This window comes from Scyliorhinus torazame, chromosome 15 (genome assembly GCF_047496885.1).
Source record: "Scyliorhinus torazame isolate Kashiwa2021f chromosome 15, sScyTor2.1, whole genome shotgun sequence".
NCBI lineage: Eukaryota > Metazoa > Chordata > Chondrichthyes > Carcharhiniformes > Scyliorhinidae > Scyliorhinus > Scyliorhinus torazame.
The window spans coordinates 5,987,366-6,015,319 of NC_092721.1; the positions used below are offsets into that span (position 1 = coordinate 5,987,366).

Consider the following 27,954-nt stretch of genomic DNA (forward strand, 5'->3'; position numbering starts at 1 on the left):
GCAGGCTGTATAGGCCCAGCACGTAACTGGGCAGGCTGTATAGGCCCAGCACGTAGCTGGGCAGGCTGTATAGGCCCAGCACGTAACTGGGCAGGCTGTATAGGCCCAGCACGTAACTGGGCAGGCTGTATAGGCCCAGCACGTAACTGGGCAGGCTGTATAGGCCCAGCACGTAACTGGGCAGGCTGTATAGACCCAGTACATAACTGGGCAGGCTGTATAGACCCAGCACGTAACTGGGCAGGCTGTATAGACCCAGTACGTAACTGGGCAGGCTGTATAGACCCAGTACATAACTGGGCAGGCTGTATAGACCCAGTACGTAACTGGGCAGGCTGTATAGACCCAGCACGTAACCCCTTCTATGCAGGAGATTAAGGGTGATCTTATCGAGATCTTTAAGATAGTTAAAGGATTTGATCGGATTGATAGAGAGAAACTGATTCTGCTTCAGAGGGAATATGGAACAAGGAACAACCTTAATCCAGGTTCAGGGATGATTTCAGGATGCACTTCCTCACACAAAGGGGGGATTGGGAATCTGGAATTCTCTCCCTTTCTAGGAATCTCTGAATGAACCAATCAAATAGCTTCTTGTTAGGATAGGAACAAAGAAATGGGGCGGGAGTCTCCGCCGACGGGATCCTCTGCGGGATTCGGCAGTGCACCCACGCCCGCGTGGCTCCTGATGGCGTGGAGCGGCCCACAGTGGGAAATCCCATTGGCCGGCTGTGGGAGCGAAGATTCCCGCTGCCCCTCCGGAAAATGGGGCTGGCGGGACGGTGAATCCTGCCCGTGATGTCTTCCGGGTGACGTAAACCTCAGGTGATACACAGGGTTCAAAGGCCAGCAGCAGAACCTCCGTTTGTGCTTCCGTGAGTGTAAACGGTTGAAGGGTTGATCTGACTGAGGTGTTTAAAATGATAACTGATTGCACCAGGAGAGCCACATGGCGAGGAGGCTCTCAGGCTGCACACTTACCGGTATTCCATCATTTCCTGCAAATCCGGGGACTCCCATCGGCCCCTGTAACACACACAAGGAAACGGATCAGATAAGGAAGCCAGTTAATGATGTTTCAGCTCGAAGCTGCTATCACAGCGACACAGACTAGTGCAGTTAAAGAGCTTTTACACAGGGACACCCCTGATTGGAATGTGTGCTGGAGTTGTCGGGAATGTTGGAGATAGGGCCGCACGGTAGCACAAGTGGATAGCACTGTGGTTTCACAGCGCCAGGGTCCTAATGTGTTGGATATGCCGGGTCTGCTGGGTTTACTGCAGCAGTGAGAGAGACAGGCTTCCAACACTTGAAGAAATGCAACTCGATTTTATTCAACTCTTAACTATCACACATACTTTAACTGTGGGTTGGCACTATGCTGACTTGACTGGAGACCGGAGGCTAACCTGACCAGACTATCTTACTACCACATGGTGTATGTTCTAGTTGTTGCTCACAGGCTCTGACTGTCTCAGAGGCTGCATCCCAAGAGAGCGGGAAAACTAGTGCCCCCTGGCTTTATAGTGGTCGTGTCCTGTCTGGTGATTGGCTGCTGTGTTCTGTGTGTTCACTGGTCATCCTGTGTGTCAATCATTGCCTGGCTGTGCACCATCATATACCTGCATGTATATTGTGACACCCCAGGTTCGATTCCCCGCTGGGTCACTGTCTGTGCGGAGTCTGCACGTTCTCCCCGTGTGTGCGTGGGTTTCCTCCGGGTGCTCCGGTTTCCTCCCACAGTCCAAAGATGTGCAGGTGAGGTGGATTGGCCATGCTAAATTGCCCTTAGCGACCAAAACATTTAGGAGGGGTTATTAGGTTACGGGGATAGGGTGGAAGTGAGGGCTTAAGTGGATCGCTGCAGACTTGATGGGCTGAATGGCCTCCTTCTGCCCTGTATGTTCTATGTAATCTATGTAATAATAATAGTTGGGAGCTGGGAGCGGGACCTGGAATGGTTCAACTCCATTATTGCAAGCTGCTGCTTCTGTTGTCTCGCTCTCTCAGGTGGGGGGCAGGGACACTGGGATTGACAATTTTGGGGAGCAGGGAGGGTTTTTTACACGTCACCCCCTCATTAACCCCCGGATGCCCATTCCCAAAGGACAAGGCTGGTCAATGGAGAGCTCCGCCTATCCCTGGAGGTGAACATAGGAATTCCCAGCTTGATTATCCCCAAATCTCACTGTGCTTTTGACAGGATTAGAGGAATTGTACGCAGATGGTGCAAACTGCTGGAGAGGCGGGAACTTGGGAAGCTGTGGATTTGTCCCTTTGAACAAGTTCTGCTAAATTCCAAGGATGAGGGGGGAGACAGAGAGAAGGATAAACTCACCTGCCTCAGCTGACATCAAAGGGAGGTATATCTGGGAGAAAGTCCTGGACGAGGATAGGAATTCTTCCCAGTCTGCCCTAATCGGGCTGGGAGTGGCTGAGTCTCAGTCAGGACTCAGGACAGATTCCAAATGATAATCCTGGCTGTGTTCCTACAGCTCGAGCCATTGACCACTGGACGTGTCTCCGCAAAAGATTGAACCTGGGATTGGCTCCCTATCTACTCAACGAACAGAAGTGGAATTTCCATTTGTGATTGGCTATTTTATCTGATTTCTGCGAGCCCAGTGCTGATAGAGGGAGGGTCGGGAATGGCTGAACCGGGGTTAATGTCTGAGGCTGTGGGGGTCATCGATCTTCAATTCCCCAATGGACCCAAAACCCGGCCTCACAAACTCTCCCTTTGATCTGTGTGACTGGGAAAGGCTGGAGGAGTGTCTGGCCGTGCTGGGCCATTGGGTCCTCCAACACTGGGGCTTTGTTGGTGAACCCATCGCACAGATCCTAGGTTGCTATGGCGACTGAACCGAAATCTGGTGAAACTATTCCAAGGAATAGCTATTGAGCTGAACTGTGAAACAACATGACCAGAAGATCTACCATCAAATCTCTCTGTCGCACTCGCCACAGCTAACTCCGTTTGAACCCAGAGGGTAATTTAGATTCATCATGAACTAAATATTTAATTAATTCCAGTAATGAATGCAAATGAGGAAATCTCCAGTGAGTCAATGTGCGGATGTCACCAGGGTCGACACAGAGACCTGAGGCTGTTAATTTGTTGAGCTTTGATCAGGGTGACTGGTTCTTTAACTCACCTTGTCTCCGGTTGACCCAGTGAATCCAGCTTTGCCCCTGTCCCCTTTCGCTCCCTTATGTCCAGAAATTCCGTGACGTCCTTCAGGGCCGGGAGGACCCTGAGGCCCCTGAGGTCCTGGGACACCCGGACGACCCTGAAAGAAATAAACAGACAGATGACCGCACACTCTACAGCAGCAACAACACAGAGTGACTGCAAATCATTTTTTATATTCGTTGATGACCCGTGGGTGTCGCAGGCTGTGCCAGCATTTATTGTCCATCCCTAATTGCCCTTGAGTCAACCACATTGCTGTGGGTCTGGAGTCACATTTGAATTTGGATTTGGTTATTGTCACGTGTACTGAGATACAGTGAAAAGTATTGATCGGCATACAGTCCAGACAGATCATTCCGTACATGGTAAGAATATACATAATAGGGCAAACATAAAATCCACAATGTAAATACAGACAATCAGGCATCGGGTGAAGCATACAGAGTGTAGTGCGACTCTGTGGAGAAGATGTGAGAAGAGATCAGTTCAGTCCATAAGAGGGTCATTCAGGAGTCTGGTGACAGCGGGGAAGAAGCTGGTTTTGAATCTGTTAATGTGTGTTCTCAGACTCTTGTATCCCCTGCCCGATGGGAGAATAGGCACGAAAGCTGCTGGAGAAAGGCACATCCCTTACTTACGGGTCTAGCTGCTGAGCTCCCCATTGGGATGAAGCTGTGCTCCGAGTATCGGACTGAACAACAATGCTGAATGGTCTGTTAGGATAATGTTTAGTGAGATTCTTTATGACTTTACACTTTCAATATCTGTAAATAGTTTGTGTCTTTTTTGTAATATCGGTACAGGAATGTAACAAACCTGCGTTCATCATTATCAGCGATAGATTTCATAAGAAAATATATTTCACTCCAATCTCAGACTAATATTCAAAATCATACATTGCTGGATTGATTCGAAGGACAAATGCCGACTTCTTGATTTGAGGAGAACATCTGCCCCAATTCACAAATCTCGAGGATTGGAGTAGAGGAGTAGGGATGCCTTGCTGCAGTTATACAGGGCCTTGGTGAGGCCACACCCGAGTATTGTGGCAGTTTTGGTCTCCTAGTTTGAGGAGGGACATTCTTGCTATTGAGGGTGTCCAGCGAAGGTTCACCAGACTAATTCCCGGGGTGGCAGCACTGACATACGAAGAAAGACTGGATCGACTGGGCTTGTACTCACTGGACTTTAGAAGAATGAGAGGGGGACTCATAGAAACATCTAAAATCCTGATGGGACTGGACAGGCTGGATGCGGGAAGAATGTTCCCGATGTTGGGGATGTCCAGAACTAGGGGTCACAGCCGAAGAATAAGGGGTCAGCCATTCAGGACTGAGATGAGGAAGAGCTTCTTCTCTCGGAGAGTTGTGGACTTGTGGAATTCTCTCCCACAGAAAGCTGTTGGGGCCGGTTTGTTGCATATATTCACGAGGGAGCTGGGCGTGGTCCTTGCGGCTAAAGGGATCAAGGGATACGGAGAGAAAGCAGGAGTGGGATACTGAATTTGCATGATCAGCCATGGTCATATTGAATGGGGGAGCAGGCTCGAAGGGCCGAATGGCCTCCTCCTGCTCCTATTTTCTATGTTTCTATCAATCTTTTATTTCAGTCACCCCTTCACCTTGCAATGACCTGGAAATCTGCTTTAGAAATAAACGAGGTTAGTGAATTGAGAGACCAAAGATCTCTGTAACCTCCTCCAGCCATACAGCGCTCCGAGATCGCTGCACTCCTCGAATTCCGGCCTCTTGAACAATCCCAGTTTTCCATCGCTCCACCACAGGTGGCCAAACCCTGGAACTCCCGCCCTCAGCCTCTCTCCTCGTGAAAGCATTTGGTCATTTGTCTCAATATCGCCTGATGTAACCTGGTTGCACATTTTGTCCATTTATGGTTCACTAACTGGAGTCTGGATTGTGAATCAGAAGCAAGGAATTCTTCAGCAAAAGATCTGAATTGGAATTGAAATTCTTGGAAGCGCGCAGTTTGAGACTGTTCATGAGCTGTAATTATTGATGATTCCATAAGGTGGCGCTGGAAGACCAGGGAGGGATGACAATGATTCCAGACGCGAGAATCACCAATCAGGAAATGTTACAGTGAAACCCACAGAATCTCTCGAGTGCAGGATCAGGCTGTTCTGCCCTTAGCGCTTGCACCAACCCACCCAAGCTCAACCCTCCTCCCTATCCACGCATTGATCACGGCCAATCCACCCGCACATCTTTGGACTGTGGGAGGAAGCCGGAGCACCCGGAGGAAACCCACGCAGCCACGGGGAGAAAGTGCAGACTCCGCACAGTCTCCAGAGGCCGGAATTTAACCCGGGTCCCTGGCGCTGTGAGGCAGCAGTGCTAACCACTGTGTTACCGTGTTGACCCGGGTCACTGGCGCTGTGAGGCAGCAGTGCTAACCACTGTGTTACCGTGTTGACCCGGGTCACCGGCGCTGTGAGGCAGCAGTGCTAACCGATCTGCCTAGGCTTCCTTTCATATTCTCTTTCTCTTTCTGTTACAAGTGCGATGAAAGTGGGATTTCAGATTTATTGATTTATTGGTATTTGGTGAAGTAAGGGTTAAAAACCTCGGGTAGTGTGTGCGACTGCTGCAGTAATGTTTTTAAATAATCCTGGTTTGAAAGACAGCCAGGCTTTTTGGAGCCAGAGGTGTAATTATAGCGTCATAAAAGATTGGGCTGATGGATTTTTGTTTATCTTAAACGTTCCTGGAAAGTAGATAATTGGAGATATTGAGCGGGATTCTCCATTGGCCAACATCGGAAACGTGAAATGTGGAGAATCGGTCGTGAGGCTAAAAATCGTGGCCGGCTCCGGGCACCCCCAGAATGCCGTGCTCCGTGCCATTAACGGGGCTGACCCGGTGTTCCCCGGGGCTTCTGCGATGCTCCACCTCTGCCGGGAGTAATTACCAACGGCGGGTTTCACTGGAAACCGGCGTCTTGACTGCTGAGGGAGAGAGAGGGGGTTACGAAAAGTGTCCAACATCGCTATAGTGTACTGACCGTTGTGTCGCTGTCTGGGTGATTTCTGCCAGGGCCAGGGGGAGTAGCGGGAGGTGGCCAGAATATGGGGCGTGGGATCGGGTGGACGGGCACGGAACACCATCGCCGCAGCCGGCAAGGCAGCCATGCCGCTGTGCACCCCGCTGACTGCCCGCTGGGAACTTGATCGTGTGGGTGCCCCACCAGGCCACCCCATTAGGTACCCTCTGACCCCAGCCAACCCATCAATGGGATGGGCACACTCCCAACACAACCAGTGCCACCTTGTTGGTTGGGATGAGTGCATGTGGGGAGTGGAGTGCTAATATGCGGCTGCAATATTGTCTATCCCAGCCCCGACGAATCCAACACCGTTTTTCTTGGATTTGCTCGTGTTCTACATGGTGCCGGTGCGAGCCCATTAATGGTTCCTGAATTGCTCCGGGAGCAGCTCCAATGAGGGAGTGCCGCACTGTCAGAGGATCAGTACTGAGGGAGTGCCGCACTGTCAGAGGGTCAGTACTGAGGGAGTGCCGCACTGTCAGAGGGTCAGTACCGAGGGAGCGCCACACTGTCAGAGGGTCAGTACTGAGGGAGTGCCGCACTGTCAGAGGGTCAGTACTGAGGGAGTGCTGCACTGTCAGAGGGTCAGTACTGAGGGAGTGCTGCACTGTCAGAGGGTCAGTACTGAGGGGGTGCCGCACTGTCAGAGGGTCAGTACTGAGGGAGCGCCGCACTGTCAGAGGGTCAGTACTGAGGGAGTGCCGCACTGTCAGAGGGTCAGCACTGAGGGAGTGCTGCACTGTCAGAGGGTCAGTACTGAGGGAGTGCTGCACTGTCAGAAGGTCAGTACTGAGGGAGTGTCACACTGTCAGAGGGTCAGTACTGAGGGAGTGCCGCACTATCAGAGGGTCAGCACTGAGGGAGTGCTGCACTGTCAGAGGGTCAGTACTGAGGGAGTGCTGCACTGTCAGAGGGTCAGCACTGAGGGAGTGCTGCACTGTCAGAGAGTCAGTACTGAGGGAGTGCTGCACTGTCAGAGGGTCAGCACTGAGGGAGTGCTGCACTGTCAGAGGGTCAGCACTGAGGGAGTGCTGCACTGTCAGAGGGTCAGTACTGAGGGAATGCCGCACTGTCAGAGGGTCAGTATTGAGGGAGTGCTGCACTGTCACAGGGTCAGTACTGAGGGAGTGCCGCACTGTCAGAGGGTCATTGCTGAGGGAGTGCAGCATTGTCAGAGGGTCAGTACTGAGGGAGTGCCGCACTGTCAGAGGGTCAGTACTGAGGGAGTGCCGCACTGTCAGAGGGTCAGTACTGAGGGAGTGCTGCACTGTCAGGGTGGCAGTACTGAGGGAGTGCTGCACTGTCAGAGGGTCAGTACTGAGGGAGTGCCACACTGTCAGAGGCTCAGTGCTGAGGCAGTGCTGCACTGTTAGAGGGTCAGTACTGAGGGAGTGCTGCACTGTCAGAGGGTCAGTACTGAGGGAGTGCCGCACTGTCAGAGGGTCAGTACTGGGGGAGTGCTGCACTGTCAGAGGGTCATTGCTGAGGGAGTGCAGCACTGTCAGAGGGTCAGTACTGAGGGAGTGCCGCACTGTCAGAGGGTCAGTACTGATGGAGTGCCGCACTATCAGAGGGTCAGTACTGAGGGAGTGCTGCACTGTCAGAGGGTCGGTACTGAGGGAGTGCCGCACTGTCAGAGGGTCAGTACTGAGGGAGTGCCGCACTGTCAGAGCGTCAGTACTGAGGGAGTGCCGCACTGTCAGAGGGTCAGTACTGAGGGAGTGCTGCACTGTCAGAGGGTCATTGCTGAGGGAGTGCAGCACTGTCAGAGGGTCATTGCTGAGGGAGTGCAGCACTGTCAGAGGGTCAGTACTGAGGGAGTGCCGCACTGTCAGAGGGTCAGTACTGAGGGAGTGCTGCACTGTCAGAGGGTCATTGCTGAGGGAGTGCAGCACTGTCAGAGGGTCAGTACTGAGGGAGTGCCGCACTGTCAGAGGGTCAGTACTGATGGAGTGCCGCACTATCAGAGGGTCAGTACTGAGGGAGTGCTGCACTGTCAGAGGGTCGGTACTGAGGGAGTGCCGCACTGTCAGAGGGTCAGTACTGAGGGAGTGCCGCACTGTCAGAGGGTCAGTACTGAGGGAGTGCTGCACTGTCAGAGGGTCGGTACTGAGGGAGTGCTGCACTGTCAGAGGGTCAGTACTGAGGGAGTGCTGCACTGTCAGAGGCTCAGTGCAGAGGGAGTGCTGCACTGTCAGAGGGTCAGTACTGAGGGAGTGCTGCACTGTCAGAGGGTCAGTACTGAGGGAGTGCTGCACTGTCAGAGGGTCAGTACTGAGGGAGTGCCGCACTGTCAGAGGGTCAGTACTGAGGGAGTGCTGCACTGTCAGAGGGTCAGTACTGAGGGAGTGCCGCACTGTCAGAGGGTCAGTACTGAGGGAGTGCAGCACTGTCAGAGGGTCAGTACTGAGGGAGTGCCGTACTGTCAGAGGGTCAGTACTGAGGTAGTGCTGCACTGTCAGAGGGTCAGTACTGAGGGAGCACCGCACTGTCAGAGGGTCAGTACTGAGGGAGTGCCGCACTGTCAGAGGGTGAGTACTGAGGGAGTGCTGCTCTGTCAGAGGGTCAGTACTGAGGGAGTGCCGCACTGTCACAGGGTCAGTACTGAGGGAGTGCTGCACTGTCAGAGGGTCAGTACTGAGGGAGTGCCGCACTGTCAGAGGGTGAGTACTGAGGGAGTGCCGCACTGTCAGAGGGTGAGTACTGAGGGAGTGCTGCTCTGTCAGAGGGTCAGTACTGAGGGAGTGCCGCACTGTCAGAGGGTCAGTACTGAGGGAGTGCCGCACTGTCAGAGCGTCAGTACTGAGGGAGTGCTGGAAAGCACGCCAGGAGCAACGTCAGGCATACAATAAAATAAGGTGCCAACCTGGTGAGGCTACAACACAGGACTGTGAGCCAAGCAGCAGAAGCAGCAAGCAATAGACAGAGCTCAGCGATTCCACAACAAACGCATCAGATCTAAGCTCTGCAGTCCTGCCACTTCCAGCCGTGAATGGTGGTGGACAATTAAACAACTCACTGGAGGTGGAGGTCCCACAAATATCCCCGTCCTCAATGATGGAGGAGCCCAGCACATCTGTGAAAAGACAAGACTGAGGCATTCGCAACAATCTTCAGCCAGAAGTGCCGAGTGGATGATCCAACTCGGTCTCCTCCGGAGGTCCCAGCATCACAGGTATCAGCCCTCAGCCAATACGATTCACTCCACGTGATATCAAGAAGCGGCTGAAGACACTGGATACTGTAAAGGCTGTGGGTCCTGGCTATAGTCCGGCAATAGTACTGAAGACTTGTGCTCCAGAACTTGCCGCACCCCTAGCCAAGCTGTTCCAGTACAGCTACAGCACTGGCATCTACCCGGCAATGTGGAAAATTGCCCAGGTGTGTCATGATATTTAGACCCACACAGTTCTGGTCTCAACCTTGTAAATCGCCAATGCCTCTGTATCCTGGTTATAATCTGGTGACCATAACTTGGACATGGTGCCCTCTAAGTGTGGTCTAACCACGGTTTGGTGTCGGTGTGGTCTAACCACGGTTTGGTGTTGGTGTGGTCTAACCACGGTTTGGTGTTGGTATGGTCTAACCTCGGTTTGGTGTTGGTGTGGTCTAACCACGGTTTGGTGTCGGTGTGGTCTAACCACAGTTTGGTGTTGTTGTGGTCTAACCACGGTTTGGTGTTGGTGTGGTCTAACCACGGTTTGGTGTTGGTGTGGTCTAACCACGGTTTGGTGTCGGTGTGGTCTAACCACAGTTTGGTGTTGGTGTGGTCTAACCACGGTTTGGTGTCGGTGTGGTCTAACCACAGTTTGGTGTTGTTGTGGTCTAACCACGGTTTGGTGTTGGTGTGGTCTGACCATGGTTTGGTGTCGGTGTGGTCTAACCTCGGTTTGGTGTTGGTTTGGTGTTGGTGTGGTCTAACCACAGTTTGGTGTTGGTGTGGTCTAACCACGGTTTGGTGTTGGTGTGGTCTGACCATGGTTTGGTGTTGGTGTGGTCTAACCACGGTTTGGTGTTGGTGTGGCCTAACCTTGGTTTGGTGTTGGTGTGGTCTAACCTCGGTTTGGTGTTGGTGTGGTCTAACCACGGTTTGGTGTTGGTGTGGTGTAACCACGGTTTGGTGTTGGTGTAGTATAACCACGGTTTGGTGTTGGTGTGGTCTAACCACGGTTTGCTGTTGGTGTGGTCTAACCACGGTTTGGTGTTGGTGTGGTCTAACCACGGTTTGGTGTTGGTGTGGTCTGACCATGGTTTGGTGTTGGTGTGGTCTAACCACGGTTTGGTGTTGGTGTGGTCTAACCACGGTTTGGGGTCGGTGTGGTCTAACCTCGGTTTGGTGTTGGTGTGGTCTAACCACGGTTTGGTGTTGGTGTGGTGTAACCACGGTTTGGTGTTGGTGTAGTATAACCACGGTTTGGTGTTGGTGTGGTCGAACCTCGGTTTGGTGTTGGTGTGGTCTAACCACGGTTTGGTGTTGGTGTGGTGTAACCACGGTTTGGTGTTGGTGTAGTATAACCACGGTTTGGTGTTGGTGTGGTCTAACCACGGTTTGGTGTTGGTGTGGTCTAACCACGGTTTGGTGTCGGTGTGGTCTAACCTCGGTTTGGTGTTGTTGTGGTCTAACCTCGGTTTGGGGTCGGTGTGGTCTGACCACGGTTTGGGGTCGGTGTGGTCTAACCTCGGTTTGGTGTCGGTGTGGTCTAACCTCGGTTTGGTGTCGGTGTGGTCTAACCACGGTTTGGTGTTGGTGTGGTCTGACCATGGTTTGGTGTCGGTGTGGTCTAACCTCGGTTTGGTGTTGGTGTGGTCTAACCACGGTTTGGTGTTGGTGTGGTGTAACCATGGTTTGGTGTTGGTGTGGTCTAACCACGGTTTGGGGTCGGTGTGGTCTAACCACGGTTTGGTGTTGGTGTGGTCTGACCACGGTTTGGTGTTGGTGTGGTCTGACCACGGTTTGGTGTCGGTGTGGTCTAACCTCGGTTTGGTGTTGGTGTGGTCTAACCTCGGTTTGGTGCTGGTGTGGTCTAACCACGGTTTGGTGTTGGTGTGGTCTAACCATGGTTTGGGGTCGGTGTGGTCTAACCACGGTTTGGTGTTGGTGTGGTCTAACCACGGTTTGGTGTCGGTGTGGTCTAACCACGGTTTGGTGTTGGTGTGGTCTAACCACGGTTTGGGGTCGGTGTGGTCTGACCACGGTTTGGTGTTGGTGTGGTCTGACCACGGTTTGGTGTCGGTGTGGTGTAACCACGGTTTGGTGTCGGTGTGGTCTAACCACGGTTTGGTGTCGGTGTGGTCTAAACACGGTTTGGTGTTGTTGTGGTCTAACCTCGGTTTGGTGTCGGTGTGGTCTAACCACGGTTTGGTGTTGGTGTGGTCTAACCACGGTTTGGGGTCGGTGTGGTCTGACCACGGTTTGGTGTTGGTGTGGTCTAACCACGGTTTGGTGTTGGTGTGGTCTAACCACGGTTTGGGGTCGGTGTGGTCTGACCACGGTTTGGTGTTGGTGTGGTCTAACCACGGTTTGGTGTTGGTGTGGTCTAACCACGGTTTGGGGTCGGTGTGGTCTGACCACGGTTTGGGGTCGGTGTGGTCTGACCTCGGTTTGGTGTTGGTGTGGTCTAACCACGGTTTGGTGTTGGTGTGGTCTAACCACGGTTTGGTGTTGGTGTGGTCTAACCTCCCGCCTGTGGAATTGTGAAGGAGACAGTGTGGGTGGGACACTGGGAAAATTCAGACAGTGGATTTGTCACATTCAGGAAGCTGGCAAACTGGGCTCGGACTGTGTGCTGGGGGAGGGGGTTACATCCCCTTGGCTATGTTCTATCCTTAGCCAATCCCAAAAAGCTTCACTTATTTTACTCGGAGCTATGATGCAAATGGAGCCTGGAATAAAAATCAAATGTTTCCTGATATTTTGGAGTGAGTGCAGGGGGAGGAGGGTCATGGAAGAATGTTCTTTACGGAAGGTTCTCTCTGATAGGAACGTCTGTACAGTTCATTGGGTAATAAAAACCATCTGTGTGCTGGAGAAAGGAAGCTCACGGCAGCAGTGTGCTGGCAAGTTAATTTCAGCAAAAAGCCAAGTCAATGCCAGTGATTACAGGAGGTGTTCTTTCAGCAGCCAAGAGCGTTTTACCATTTCCCTGAGTATTAACAACACAACTGGGATCAAAACTCACTCGGTGAGAAAACGACTGTCGATGTGAATGTGGATTTCAGGGAACGTGCCCTCTGCGGGATTCCTCTGGAGTACTGTGGGAATGTGGTTTCTTACAACACACTGGAAAAGCTCGACAAATAAACTCACATACTCCAGGGAACAGGAAGAGGTTCATCCTTTAAGAGTCAGAAAGCCTCTTCCTGGGCAGGTGCCAGTCCGTGGGGCTCCTGCAGTTCCTGGGCAGGTGCCAGTCCGTGGGGCTCCTGCAGTTCCTGGGCAGGTGCCAGTCCGTAGGGCTCCTGCAGTTTGGTTTTAGCGCCCAACAGTTGGAAGCAGCAAAAACAGAGTAAATGAAGCAGCCTGGAGTTGGGCAGAGCTCAGCGAAAGTTAACAACAGCGGGAATGCTGCAATTCTACTGACCCCCCCAGCGCCTGACTGACCCCCCAGCGCCTGACTGACCCCTGAGTGCCTGTCTGACCCCCCCAGTGCCTGACTGCCCCCCCCAGCGCCTGACCACCCCCCCCAGCGTCTGACTGAACCCCCCCCCAGCGCCTGACTGACCCCCCCCCCAGCGCCTGACCACCCCCCCCGAGCCCCCCCCTCTCTCCGAGCCCCCCCCTCTCTCTGAGCCCCCCCTCTCTCCGAGCCCCTCTCTCTCCGAGCCCCCCTCTCTCTGAGCCCCCCCTCTCTCTGAGCCCCCCTCTCTCTCCGAGCCCCCTTCTCTCCGAGCCCCCCTCTCTCCGAGCCCCCTCTCTCCGAGCCCCCCTCTCTCCGAGCCCCCCTCTCTCCGAGCCCCCTCTCGCTCCGAGCCCCCCCTCACTCCGAGCCCCCCCCTCTCTCCGAGCCCCCCTCTCTCTGCGCCCCCCTCTCACTGAGCCCCCCTCTCACTGAGCCCCCCGTCTCTCTGAGCCCCCCCTCTCTCTGAACCCCCCCTCTCTCCGAGCCCCCCTCTCTCTCTGAGCCCCCCCTCTGTCCGAGCCCCCCCCTCTCTCTGAGCCCCCCTCTCTCTGAGCCCCCCCTCTCTGAGCCCCCCTCTCTCTGAGCCCCCCCTCTCTCTGAGCCCCCCCTCTCTGAGCCCCCCTCTCTCTCCGAGCCCCCCTCTCTCCCCGAGCCCCCCCTCTCTTTCTGAGCCCCCCCTCTCTCTGAGCCCCCCTCTCTCTGAGCCCCCCTCTCTCTCCGAGCCCCCTCTCTCTCCGAGCCCCCCTCTCTCTGAGCCCCCCTCTCTCTCTGAGCCCCCCTCTCTCCGAGCCCCCCCTCTCTCCGAGCCCCCCCTCTCTCTGAGCCCCCCCCCTCTCTGAGCCACCCTCTCTCAGAGCCCCCCTCTCTCTGAGCCCCCCTCTCTCTGAGCCCCCCTCTCTCTCCGAGCCCCCCTCTCTCTTCGAGCCCCCCCTCTCTTTCTGAGCCCCCCCTCTCTCTGAGCCCCCCTCTCTCTGAGCCCCCCTCTCTCTCTGAGCCCCCCTCTCTCCGAGCCCCCCTCTCTCTCCGAGCCCCCCTCTCTCTCCGAGCCCCCCTCTCTCTCCGAGCCCCCCTCTCTCTCTGAGCCCCCCTCTCTCTCCGAGCCCCCCTCTCTCCGAGCCCCCCTCTCTCTCCGAGCCCCCCTCTCTCTGCGCCCCCCTCTCTCTGAGCTCCCCCTCTCTCTGAGCCCCCCCTCTCTCTGAGCCCCCTCTCTCTCTGAGCCCCCTCTCTCTCTGAGCCCCCTCTTTCTCTGAGCCCCCTCTCTCTCTGAGCCCCCTCTCTCCGAGCCCCCCTCTCTCTGAGCCCCCCCTCTCTCTGAGCCCCCTCTCTCTCTGAGCCCCCCCTATCTCTGAGCCCCCTCTCTCTCTGTGCCCCCTCTCTCTCCGAGCCCCCCTCTCTCTGAGCCCCCCCTCTCTCTGAGCCCCCCCTCTCTGAGCCCCCCCTCTCTCTGAGCCCCCCTCTCTCTCCGAGCCCCCCTCTCTCCGAGCCCCCCCTCTCTCCGAGCCCCCCCTCTCTCCAAGCCCCCCCTCTCTCTGAGCCCCCCCTCTCTCTGTGCCCCCCTCTCTCTGAGCCCCCCTCTCTCTGAGCCCCCCCTCTCTCTGAGCCCCCTCTCCCTCTGAGCCCCCCCTCTCTGAGCCCCCTCTCTCTCTGAGCCCCCTCTCTCTCTGAGCCCCCTCTCTCTCCGAGCCCCCTCTCTCTCCGAGCCCCCCCTCTCTCTGAGCCCTCCTCTCTCTGAGCCCCCCTCTCTCTGAGCCCCCCCTCTCTCTGAGCCCCCCCTCTCTCTGAGCCCCCCCTCACTCCGAGCCCCCCCCTCTCTCCGAGCCCCCCTCTCTCTGCGCCCCCCTCTCTCTGAGCCCCCCTCTCACTGAGCCCCCCCTCTCACTGAGCCCCCCGTCTCTCTGAGCCCCCCCTCTCTCTGAACCCCCCCTCTCTCCGAGCCCCCCTCTCTCTCTGAGCCCCCCCTCTGTCCGAGCCCCCCCCTCTCTCTGAGCCCCCCCTCTCTCTGAGCCCCCCCTCTCTGAGCCCCCCTCTCTCTGAGCCCCCCCTCTCTCTGAGCCCCCCCCCTCTCTGAGCCCCCCTCTCTCTCCGAGCCCCCCTCTCTCCCCGAGCCCCCCCTCTCTTTCTGAGCCCCCCCTCTCTCTGAGCCCCCCTCTCTCTGAGCCCCCCTCTCTCTCCGAGCCCCCTCTCTCTCCGAGCCCCCCTCTCTCTGAGCCCCCCTCTCTCTCTGAGCCCCCCCTCTCTCTGAGCCCCCCCTCTCTCTGAGCCCCCCCCCCTCTGAGCCACCCTCTCTCAGAGCCCCCCTCTCTCTGAGCCCCCCCTCTCTCTGAGCCCCCCTCTCTCTCCGAGCCCCCCTCTCTCTTCGAGCCCCCCCTCTCTTTCTGAGCCCCCCCTCTCTCTGAGCCCCCCTCTCTCTGAGCCCCCCTCTCTCTCCGAGCCCCCCTCTCTCCGAGCCCCCCTCTCTCTCCGAGCCCCCCTCTCTCTCCGAGCCCCCCTCTCTCTCTGAGCCCCCCTCTCTCTCTGAGCCCCCCTCTCTCTCCGAGCCCCCCTCTCTCTCTGAGCCCCCCTCTCTCTGCGCCCCCCTCTCTCTGAGCTCCCCCTCTCTCTGAGCCCCCCTCTCTCTGAGCCCCCTCTCTCTCTGAGCCCCCTCTCTCTCTGAGCCCCCTCTTTCTCTGAGCCCCCCTCTCTCTCTGAGCCCCCTCTCTCCGAGCCCCCCTCTCTCTGAGCCCCCCCTCTCTCTGAGCCCCCTCTCTCTCTGAGCCCCCCCTATCTCTGAGCCCCCTCTCTCTCTGTGCCCCCTCTCTCTCCGAGCCCCCCTCTCTCTGAGCCCCCCCTCTCTCTGAGCCCCCCCTCTCTGAGCCCCCCCTCTCTCTGAGCCCCCCTCTCTCTCCGAGCCCCCCTCTCTCCGAGCCCCCCCTCTCTCCGAGCCCCCCCTCTCTCTGGGCCCCCCCTCTCTCTGTGCCCCCCTCTCTCTGAGCCCCCCTCTCTCTGAGCCCCCCCTCTCTCTGAGCCCCCTCTCCCTCTGAGCCCCCCCTCTCTGAGCCCCCTCTCTCTCTGAGCCCCCTCTCTCTCTGAGCCCCCTCTCTCTCCGAGCCCCCTCTCTCTCCGAGCCCCCCCTCTCTCTGAGCCCTCCTCTCTCTGAGCCCCCCTCTCTCTGAGCCCCCCTCTCTCTGAGCCCCCTCTCCCTCTGAGCCCCCCCTCTCTCTGAGCCCCCCCTCTCTCTGAGCCCCCTCTCTCTCTGAGCCCCCCCTCTCTCTGAGCCCCCCTCTCTCTGAGCCCCCCCTCTCTCTGAGCCCCCCTCTCTCTGAGCCCCCTCTCTCTCTGAGCCCCCTCTCTCTCTGAGCCCCCCCTCTCTCTGAGCCCCCTCTCTCTCTGAGCCCCCCCTCTCTCTGAGCCCCCCCTCTCTCTGAGCCCCCCTCTCTCTGAGCCCCCCCTCTCTCTGAGCCCCCCTCTCTCTGAGCCCCCCTCTCTCTGAGCCCCCTCTCTCTCTGAGCCCCCCCTCTCTCTGAGCCCCCTCTCTCTCCGAGCCCTCTGAGCACAGGGCTAATTGCTGGCTTTGAAAGCAGACCAAGGCAGGCCAGCAGCACGGTTCAATTCCCGTACCAGCCTCCCCGAACAGGCGCCGGAATGTGGCGACTAGGGGCTTTTCACAGTAACTTCATTTGAAGCCTACTTGTGACAATAAGCGATTTTCATTTCATTTCTCTCTGAGCCCCCTCTCTCTCCGAGCCCCCCCTCTCTTTCTGAGCCCCCCACCTCTCTCTGCGCCCCCCTCGCTCTGAGCCCCCCCTCTCTCTGAGCCCCCCCTCTCTGAGCCCCCCACCTCTCTCTGAGACCCCTCTCCTCTCTCTGAGCCCCCCCTCTCGCTCTGAGCCCACCCCCCCTCTCTGAGCCCCCCTCTCTCTCCGAGCCTCCCTCTCTCTGAGCCCCCCCTATCTGAGCCACTTCTCTCTCTGAGACCCCTCTCCTCTCTCTGAGCCCCCCCTCTCGCTCTGAGCCCCCCCTCTCTGAGCCCCCTCTCTCTCCGAGCCCCCCCTCTCTTTCTGAGCCCCCCCCTCTCTCTGCGCCCGCCCTCTCTCTGAGCCCCCCCTCTCTGAGCCCCCCTCTCTCTCTGAGCCCCCCTTTCTCTCTGAGCCTCCCTCTCTCTGAGCACCCCTCTCTCTCTGAGCCCCCCCTCTCTCTGAGCCGCCCTCTCTCTCTGAGCCCCCCCTCTCGCTCTGAGCCCCCCCTCTCTCTGAGCCCCCCTCTCTCTCTGAGCCCCTTCTCATTCTGGTACACATTCTCACTCTCGGGTGTACACGCAATGGCTGTATACTCTCGGCTCTCAAGTTGCCAAAGCCAACATTGCACGGATTTGCTCCCATTGAGTACTCCTTTCCGGATTTATCTGGAGGTACCTGGACCTGATCCCATCGATCTGAGTACCTCTGATATCACTGGCTGCTAATGGGCATTTCATCAGCAATTAATAATAATAATCATCATCGCTTATTGTCACAAGTAGGCTCCAAATGAAGTTACTGTGAAAAGTCCCTAGTCGCCACATTCTGGCACCTGTTTGGGGAGGCCGGTACGGGATTTCCAATCCCAATTCATTTTCCACATTGCTGCTGATGTTGTTCCGAGGTAGCTCCAGATGATTGGTTTGCCAAGGTTCCTACATTTCGCATTACAGCCCCAGGGACTCGGATCGGAAATATGTTCCCATGTTTTCAGCTTTTATTCTGGCTTCAACTGATCATCCAACAGCTGCTCGACCATCAGTAATGTGCATTCAGTCATAAATTCCATATTTGAACTGTACAATGTGTGTGCAGATGAACAAAATGTACAAATCTGAGATTTTATTTATTGAGAAAGTTCCATTTGCCCCATGGCCGACAAATTACATTTCCATCTCTTATTGTGAAGATCATATTAACTGTTCCAATAACAGACGTAATTACTGAGATATGACCAATCCACATAAAACAGACACTGTGAACGGTATTCTCAGTGAACGGTATTCTCAGTGAGCGGTATTCTCAGTGAACAGTATTCTCAGTGAACGGTATACTCAGTGAACAGTATTCTCAGTGAACAATATTCTCAGTGAACAATATTCTCAGTGAACGGTATTCTCAGTGAACAATATTCTCAGTGAACGGTATTCTCAGTGAACAATATTCTCAGTGAACGGTATTCTCAGTGAACAATATTCTCAGTGAGCGGTATTCTCAGTGAGCGGTATTCTCAGTGAGCGGTATTCTCAGTGAGCGGTATTCTCAGTGAGCGGTATTCTCAGTGAGCGGTATTCTCAGTGAGCGGTATTCTCAGTGAGCGGTATTCTCAGTGAACAGTATTCTCAGTGAACGGTATACTCAGTGAACAGTATTCTCAGTGAACAATATTCTCAGTGAACAATATTCTCAGTGAACGGTATTCTCAGTGAACGGTATTCTCAGTGAACGGTATTCTCAGTGAGCGGTATTCTCAGTGAACGGTATTCTCAGTGAACAATATTCTCAGTGAACGGTATTCTCAGTGAGCGGTATTCTCAGTGAACAATATTCTCAGTGAACGGTATTCTCAGTGAACGGTATTCTCAGTGAACAATATTCTCAGTGAACAATATTCTCAGTGAGCGGTATTCTCAGTGAACGGTATTCTCAGTGAACAATATTCTCAGTGAACAATATTCTCAGTGAACGGTATTCTCAGTGAACAGTATTCTCAGTGAGCGGTATTCTCAGTGAACAGTATTCTCAGTGAACAATATTCTCAGTGAACGGTATTCTCAGTGAGCGGTATTCTCAGTGAACAATATTCTCAGTGAACAGTATTCTCAGTGAACGGTATTCTCAGTGAACAATATTCTCAGTGAACAATATTCTCAGTGAACGGTATTCTCAGTGAACAATATTCTCAGTGAGCGGTATTCTCAGTGAACGGTATTCTCAGTGAACGGTATTCTCAGTGAACGGTATTCTCAGTTAACAATATTCTCAGTGAACGGTATTCTCAGTGAATGGTATACTCAGTGAACGGTATTCTCAGTGAACGGTATTCTCAGTGAACGGTATTCTCAGTGAACAATATTCTCAGTGAACGGTATTCTCAGTGAACGGTATTCTCAGTGAACGGTATTCTCAGTGAACGGTATTCTCAGTGAACAATATTCTCAGTGAGCGGTATTCTCAGTGAACGGTATTCTCAGTGAACAATATTCTCAGTGAACAATATTCTCAGTGAACGGTATTCTCAGTGAGCGGTATTCTCAGTGAACAATATTCTCAGTGAACGGTATTCTCAGTGAACGGTATTCTCAGTGAACGGTATACTCAGTGAACAGTATTCTCAGTGAACAATATTCTCAGTGAACGGTATTCTCAGTGAACGGTATTCTCAGTGAACAATATTCTCAGTGAACGGTATTCTCAGTGAACGGTATTCTCAGTGAACAGTATTCTCAGTGAGCGGTATTCTCAGTGAACAGTATTCTCAGTGAACAATATTCTCAGTGAACGGTATTCTCAGTGAGCGGTATTCTCAGTGAACAATATTCTCAGTGAACAGTATTCTCAGTGAACGGTATTCTCAGTGAACAATATTCTCAGTGAACAATATTCTCAGTGAACGGTATTCTCAGTGAACAATATTCTCAGTGAGCGGTATTCTCAGTGAACGGTATTCTCAGTGAACGGTATTCTCAGTGAACGGTATTCTCAGTTAACAATATTCTCAGTGAACGGTATTCTCAGTGAATGGTATACTCAGTGAACGGTATTCTCAGTGAACGGTATTCTCAGTGAACGGTATTCTCAGTGAACAATATTCTCAGTGAACGGTATTCTCAGTGAACGGTATTCTCAGTGAACGGTATTCTCAGTGAACGGTATTCTCAGTGAACAATATTCTCAGTGAGCGGTATTCTCAGTGAACGGTATTCTCAGTGAACAATATTCTCAGTGAACAATATTCTCAGTGAACGGTATTCTCAGTGAGCGGTATTCTCAGTGAACAATATTCTCAGTGAACGGTATTCTCAGTGAACGGTATTCTCAGTGAACGGTATACTCAGTGAACAGTATTCTCAGTGAACAATATTCTCAGTGAACGGTATTCTCAGTGAACGGTATTCTCAGTGAACAATATTCTCAGTGAACGGTATTCTCAGTGAACGGTATTCTCAGTGAACAATATTCTCAGTGAGCGGTATTCTCAGTGAGCGGTATTCTCAGTGAGCGGTATTCTCAGTGAGCGGTATTCTCAGTGAACGGTATTCTCAGTGAACAATATTCTCAGTGAACAATATTCTCAGTGAACGGTATTCTCAGTGAACAATATTCTCAGTGAACAATATTCTCAGTGAGCGGTATTCTCAGTGAGCGGTATTCTCAGTGAGCGGTATTCTCAGTGAACGGTATTCTCAGTGAACAATATTCTCAGTGAACAATATTCTCAGTGAACGGTATTCTCAGTGAGCGGTATTCTCAGTGAGCGGTATTCTCAGTGAACGGTATTCTCAGTGAGCGGTATTCTCAGTGAACGGTAATCTCAGTGAACGGTATTCTCAGTGAACAATATTCTCAGTGAACAATATTCTCAGTGAACGGTATTCTCAGTGAACGGTATTCTCAGTTAACGGTATTCTCAGTGAACAGTATTCTCAGTGAACGGTATTCTCAGTGAACGGTATTCTCAGTGAACAATATTCTCAGTGAACAATATTCTCAGTGAACGGTATTCTCAGTGAACGGTATTCTCAGTGAACGGTATTCTCAGTGAACAATATTCTCAGTGAACGGTATTCTCAGTTAACGGTATTCTCAGTGAACAGTATTCTCAGTGAACGGTATTCTCAGTGAACGGTATTCTCAGTGAACGGTATTCTCAGTGAACGGTATTCTCAGTGAACGGTATTCTCAGTGAACGGTATTCTCAGTGAACGGTATTCTCAGTGAGCGGTATTCTCAGAGAACGGTATTCTCAGTGAACGGTATTCTCAGTGAACGGTATTCTCAGTGAATGATATTCTCAGTGAACGGTATTCTCAGTTAACGGTATTCTCAGTGAGCGGTATTCTCAGTGAACGGTATTCTCAGTGAATGATATTCTCAGTGAACGGTATTCTCAGTGAACAGTATTCTCAGTGAACGGTATTCTCAGTGAACGGTATTCTCAGTGAATGATATTCTCAGTGAACGGTATTCTCAGTGAGCGGTATTCTCAGTGAACGGTATTCTCAGTGAACGGTATTCTCAGTGAACGGTATTCTCAGTGAATGATATTCTCAGTGAACGGTATTCTCAGTGAGCGGTATTCTCAGTGAACAGTATTCTCAGTGAACGGTATTCTCAGTGAATGATATTCTCAGTGAACGGTAATCTCAGTGAACGGTATTCTCAGTGAACGGTATTCTCAGTGAACAATATTCTCAGTGAACGGTATTCTCAGTGAGCGGTATTCTCAGTGAACGGTATTCTCAGTGAACGGTATTCTCAGTGAACGGTATTCTCAGTGAACAATATTCTCAGTGAACAATATTCTCAGTGAGCGGTATTCTCAGTGAGCGGTATTCTCAGTGAACAATATTCTCAGTGAACGGTATTCTCAGTGAGCGGTATTCTCAGTGAACAATATTCTCAGTGAACGGTATTCTCAGTGAACAATATTCTCAGTGAACGGTATTCTCAGTGAATGGTATTCTCAGTGAACAATATTCTCAGTGAACAATATTCTCAGTGAACAATATTCTCAGTGAGCGGTATTCTCAGTGAACGGTATTCTCAGTGAACGGTATTCTCAGTGAACGGTATTCTCAGTGAACAATATTCTCAGTGAACGGTATTCTCAGTGAACAATATTCTCAGTGAACAATATTCTCAGTGAACGGTATTCTCAGTGAACAATATTCTCAGTGAACAGTATTCTCAGTGAACGGTATTCTCAGTGAACAGTATTCTCAGTGAACAATATTCTCAGTGAACGGTATTCTCAGTGAGCGGTATTCTCAGTGAACAATATTCTCAGTGAACAATATTCTCAGTGAACGGTATTCTCAGTGAACGGTATTCTCAGTTAACAATATTCTCAGTGAACGGTATTCTCAGTGAATGGTATACTCAGTGAACGGTATTCTCAGTGAACGGTATTCTCAGTGAACGGTATTCTCAGTGAACAATATTCTCAGTGAACGGTATTCTCAGTGAACGGTATTCTCAGTGAACGGTATTCTCAGTGAACAATATTCTCAGTGAACGGTATTCTCAGTGAGCGGTATTCTCAGTGAACAATATTCTCAGTGAACGGTATTCTCAGTGAACGGTATTCTCAGTGAACGGTATACTCAGTGAACAGTATTCTCAGTGAACAATATTCTCAGTGAACGGTATTCTCAGTGAACGGTATTCTCAGTGAACAATATTCTCAGTGAACGGTATTCTCAGTGAACGGTATTCTCAGTGAACAATATTCTCAGTGAGCGGTATTCTCAGTGAGCGGTATTCTCAGTGAGCGGTATTCTCAGTGAGCGGTATTCTCAGTGAGCGGTATTCTCAGTGAGCGGTATTCTCAGTGAACGGTATTCTCAGTGAACAATATTCTCAGTGAACAATATTCTCAGTGAACGGTATTCTCAGTGAACAATATTCTGAGTGAACAATATTCTCAGTGAGCGGTATTCTCAGTGAGCGGTATTCTCAGTGAGCGGTATTCTCAGTGAGCGGTATTCTCAGTGAACGGTATTCTCAGTGAACAATATTCTCAGTGAACAATATTCTCAGTGAACGGTATTCTCAGTGAGCGGTATTCTCAGTGAGCGGTATTCTCAGTGAACGGTATTCTCAGTGAGCGGTATTCTCAGTGAACGGTAATCTCAGTGAACGGTATTCTCAGTGAACAATATTCTCAGTGAACAATATTCTCAGTGAACGGTATTCTCAGTGAACGGTATTCTCAGTTAACGGTATTCTCAGTGAACAGTATTCTCAGTGAACGGTATTCTCAGTGAACGGTATTCTCAGTGAACAATATTCTCAGTGAACAATATTCTCAGTGAACGGTATTCTCAGTGAACGGTATTCTCAGTGAACGGTATTCTCAGTGAACAATATTCTCAGTGAACGGTATTCTCAGTTAACGGTATTCTCAGTGAACAGTATTCTCAGTGAACGGTATTCTCAGTGAACGGTATTCTCAGTGAACAATATTCTCAGTGAACGGTATTCTCAGTGAACGGTATTCTCAGTGAACGGTATTCTCAGTGAATGGTATTCTCAGTGAACGGTATTCTCAGTGAGCGGTATTCTCAGTGAACGGTATTCTCAGTGAACGGTATTCTCAGTGAATGATATTCTCAGTGAACGGTATTCTCAGTTAACGGTATTCTCAGTGAGCGGTATTCTCAGTGAACGGTATTCTCAGTGAATGATATTCTCAGTGAACGGTATTCTCAGTGAACAGTATTCTCAGTGAACGGTATTCTCAGTGAACGGTATTCTCAGTGAACGGTATTCTCAGTGAATGATATTCTCAGTGAACGGTATTCTCAGTGAGCGGTATTCTCAGTGAACGGTATTCTCAGTGAACGGTATTCTCAGTGAACGGTATTCTCAGTGAATGATATTCTCAGTGAACGGTATTCTCAGTGAGCGGTATTCTCAGTGAACAGTATTCTCAGTGAACGGTATTCTCAGTGAATGATATTCTCAGTGAACGGTAATCTCAGTGAACGGTATTCTCAGTGAACGGTATTCTCAGTGAACAATATTCTCAGTGAACGGTATTCTCAGTGAGCGGTATTCTCAGTGAACGGTATTCTCAGTGAACGGTATTCTCAGTGAACGGTATTCTCAGTGAACAATATTCTCAGTGAACAATATTCTCAGTGAGCGGTATTCTCAGTGAGCGGTATTCTCAGTGAACAATATTCTCAGTGAACGGTATTCTCAGTGAGCGGTATTCTCAGTGAACAATATTCTCAGTGAACGGTATTCTCAGTGAACAATATTCTCAGTGAACGGTATTCTCAGTGAATGGTATTCTCAGTGAACAATATTCTCAGTGAACAATATTCTCAGTGAGCGGTATTCTCAGTGAACGGTATTCTCAGTGAACGGTATTCTCAGTGAACAATATTCTCAGTGAACGGTATTCTCTGTGAACGGTATTCTCAGTGAGCGGTATTCTCAGTGAACAATATTCTCAGTGAACAATATTCTCAGTGAACAATATTCTCAGTGAACGGTATTCTCAGTGAACAATATTCTCAGTGAACAATATTCTCAGTGAACAATATTCTCAGTGAACAATATTCTCAGTGAGCGGTATTCTCAGTGAGCGGTATTCTCAGTGAATGGTATTCTCAGTGAACGGTATTCTCAGTGAGCGGTATTCTCAGTGAACGGTATTCTCAGTGAACGGTATTCTCAGTGAATGGTATTCTCAGTGAACGGTATTCTCAGTGAGCGGTATTCTCAGTGAACGGTATTCTCAGTGAATGGTATTCTCAGTGAACGGTATTCTCAGTGAACAATATTCTCAGTGAACAATATTCTCAGTGAGCGGTATTCTCAGTGAACGGTATTCTCAGTGAACGGTATTCTCAGTGAATGGTATTCTCAGTGAACGGTATTCTCAGTGAGCGGTATTCTCAGTGAATGGTATTCTCAGTGAACGGTATTCTCAGTGAATGGTATACTCAGTGAACGGTATTCTCAGTGAACGGTATTCTCAGTGAGCGGTATTCTCAGTGAACGGTATTCTCAGTGAACAATATTCTCAGTGAACAATATTCTCAGTGAACAATATTCTCAGTGAACAATATTCTCAGTGAACGGTATTCTCAGTGAACAATATTCTCAGTGAACAATATTCTCAGTGAACAATATTCTCAGTGAACAATATTCTCAGTGAACAATATTCTCAGTGAACAATATTCTCAGTGAACGGTATTCTCAGTGAATGATATTCTCAGTGAACGGTATTCTCAGTGAGCGGTATTCTCAGTGAACGGTATTCTCAGTGAACGGTATTCTCAGTGAGCGGTATTCTCAGTGAATGGTATTCTCAGTGAACGGTATTCTCAGTGAACAGTATTCTCAGTGAACGGTATTCTCAGTGAGCGGTATTCTCAGTGAGCGGTATTCTCAGTGAACGGTATTCTCAGTGAACAATATTCTCAGTGAACAATATTCTCAGTGAACAAGATTCTCAGTGAACAATATTCTCAGTGAACGGTATTCTCAGTGAGCGGTATTCTCAGTGAACAATATTCTCAGTGAACAATATTCTCAGTGAACAATATTCTCAGTGAGCGGTATTCTCAGTGAGCGGTATTCTCAGTGAATGGTATTCTCAGTGAACGGTATTCTCAGTGAGCGGTATTCTCAGTGAACAATATTCTCAGTGAACAATATTCTCAGTGAGCGGTATTCTCAGTGAACGGTATTCTCAGTGAACGGTATTCTCAGTGAATGGTATTCTCAGTGAACGGTATTCTCAGTGAGCGGTATTCTCAGTGAACGGTATTCTCAGTGAATGGTATTCTCAGTGAACGGTATTCTCAGTGAACAATATTCTCAGTGAACAATATTCTCAGTGAGCGGTATTCTCAGTGAACGGTATTCTCAGTGAACGGTATTCTCAGTGAATGGTATTCTCAGTGAACGGTATTCTCAGTGAGCGGTATTCTCAGTGAATGGTATTCTCAGTGAACGGTATTCTCAGTGAATGGTATACTCAGTGAACGGTATTCTCAGTGAACGGTATTCTCAGTGAGCGGTATTCTCAGTGAATGGTATTTTTAGTGAGCGGTATTCTCAGTGAACGGTATTCTCAGTGAGCGGTATTCTCAGTGAACGGTATTCTCAGTGAACGGTATTCTCAGTGAATGATATTCTCAGTGAACAGTATTCTCAGTGAACGGTATTCTCAGTGAACGGTATTCTCAGTGAATGGTATTCTCAGTGAACGGTATTCTCAGTGAGCGGTATTCTCAGTGAACGGTATTCTCAGTGAACGGTATTCTCAGTGAACGGTATTCTCAGTGAACGGTATTCTCAGTGAACGGTATTCTCAGTGAACAATATTCTCAGTGAACAATATTCTCAGTGAACGGTATTCTCAGTGAATGGTATTCTCAGTGAACGGTATTCTCAGTGAACGGTATTCTCAGTGAATGGTATTCTCAGTGAACGGTATTCTCAGTTAACGGTATTCTCAGTGAGCGGTATTCTCAGTGAACAGTATTCTCAGTGAACGGTATTCTCAGTGAATGATATTCTCAGTGAACGGTAATCTCAGTGAACGGTATTCTCAGTGAACGGTATTCTCAGTGAACAATATTCTCAGTGAACGGTATTCTCAGTGAGCGGTATTCTCAGTGAACAATATTCTCAGTGAACAATATTCTCAGTGAACGGTATTCTCAGTGAACAATATTCTCAGTGAACAATATTCTCAGTGAACGGTATTCTCAGTGAACAATATTCTCAGTGAACAATATTCTCAGTGAACGGTATTCTCAGTGAACAGTATTCTCAGTGAACGGTATTCTCAGTGAACGGTATTCTCAGTGAACAGTATTCTCAGTGAACGGTATTCTCAGTGAACAATATTCTCAGTGAACGGTATTCTCAGTGAACAATATTCTCAGTGAACGGTATTCTCAGTGAACGGTATTCTCAGTGAACAGTATTCTCAGTGAACGGTATTCTCAGTGAGCGGTATTCTCAGTGAGCGGTATTCTCAGTGAACGGTATTCTCAGTGAACAGTATTCTCAGTGAACAATATTCTCAGTGAACGGTATTCTCAGTGAACGGTATTCTCAGTGAACGGTATTCTCAGTGAACAATATTCTCAGTGAACAATATTCTCAGTGAACGGTATTCTCAGTGAACGGTATTCTCAGTGAACAGTATTCTCAGTGAACGGTATTCTCAGTGAACGGTATTCTCAGTGAACGGTATTCTCAGTGAACGGTATTCTCAGTGAACGGTATTCTCAGTGAACAATATTCTCAGTGAACGGTATTCTCAGTGAACGGTATTCTCAGTGAACAATATTCTCAGTGAACGGTATTCTCAGTGAACGGTATTCTCAGTGAACGGTATTCTCAGTGAGCGGTATTCTCAGTGAACGGTATTCTCAGTGAACGGTATTCTCAGTGAACGATATTCTCAGTGAACGGTATACTCAGTGAACGCTATTCTCAGTGAACGGTAATCTCAGTGAACGGTATACTCAGTGAGCGGTATTCTCAGTGAACGGTATTCTCAGTGAACGGTATACTCAGTGAACGATATTCTCAGTGAACGGTATTCTCAGTGAACGGTATTCTCAGTGAACAATATTCTCAGTGAACGGTATTCTCAGTGAACGATATTCTCAGTGAACGGTATTCTCAGTGAACGGTATTCTCAGTGAACAATATTCTCAGTGAACGGTATTCTCAGTGAACAATGCACTGTCAGAGGGTCAGTACTGAGGGAGAGCTGCACTGTCAGAGGGTCAGTACTGAGGGAGTGCTGCACTGTCTGAGGGTCAGTACTGAGGGAGTGCCGCACTGTCAGAGGGTCAGTACTGCGGGAGTGCTGCACTGTCAGAGGGTCAGTACTGAGGGAGTGCCGCACTGTCAGAGGGTCAGTACTGCGGGAGTGCTGCACTGTCAGAGGGTCAGCACTGAGGGAGTGCTGCACTGTCAGTGGGTCAGTACTGAGGGAGTGCTGCACTGTCAGAAGGTCAGTACAGAGTGACACACACTGATCCCAGCCGCACACACACATTACACTCCCCACACACACTCATCCCAGCCACACACACGCATTACACTCCCCACACACACTCATCCCAGCCGCACACACACATTACACTCCCCACACACACTCATCCCAGCCGCACACACACATTACACTCCCCACACACACTCATCCCAGCCGCACACACACATTACACTCCCCACACACACTCATCCCAGCCGCACACACACATTACACTCCCCACACACACTCATCGTAGCCGCACACACACATTACACTCCCCACACACACTCATCCCAGCCGCACACACACATTGCACTCCCCTCACACACTCATCCCAGCCGC

The 27,954-nt window shown here is 50.9% G+C and overlaps 1 protein-coding gene across 1 annotated transcript in view; it reads right to left on the reverse strand.

Moving 5' to 3' along the window:
- LOC140391488 (uncharacterized) overlaps positions 1-27,954 on the reverse strand; it is a 333,618-nt gene that overhangs the window by 154,985 nt on the left and 150,679 nt on the right. The window contains exons 5-6 of the mRNA XM_072476010.1: positions 3,156-3,290; positions 982-1,026 (exon numbers count right to left, since the gene is read on the reverse strand). Of these exons, the coding sequence (XP_072332111.1) occupies positions 982-1,026; positions 3,156-3,290 (180 nt within the window). The remainder of the gene's footprint in view (positions 1-981; positions 1,027-3,155; positions 3,291-27,954) is intronic.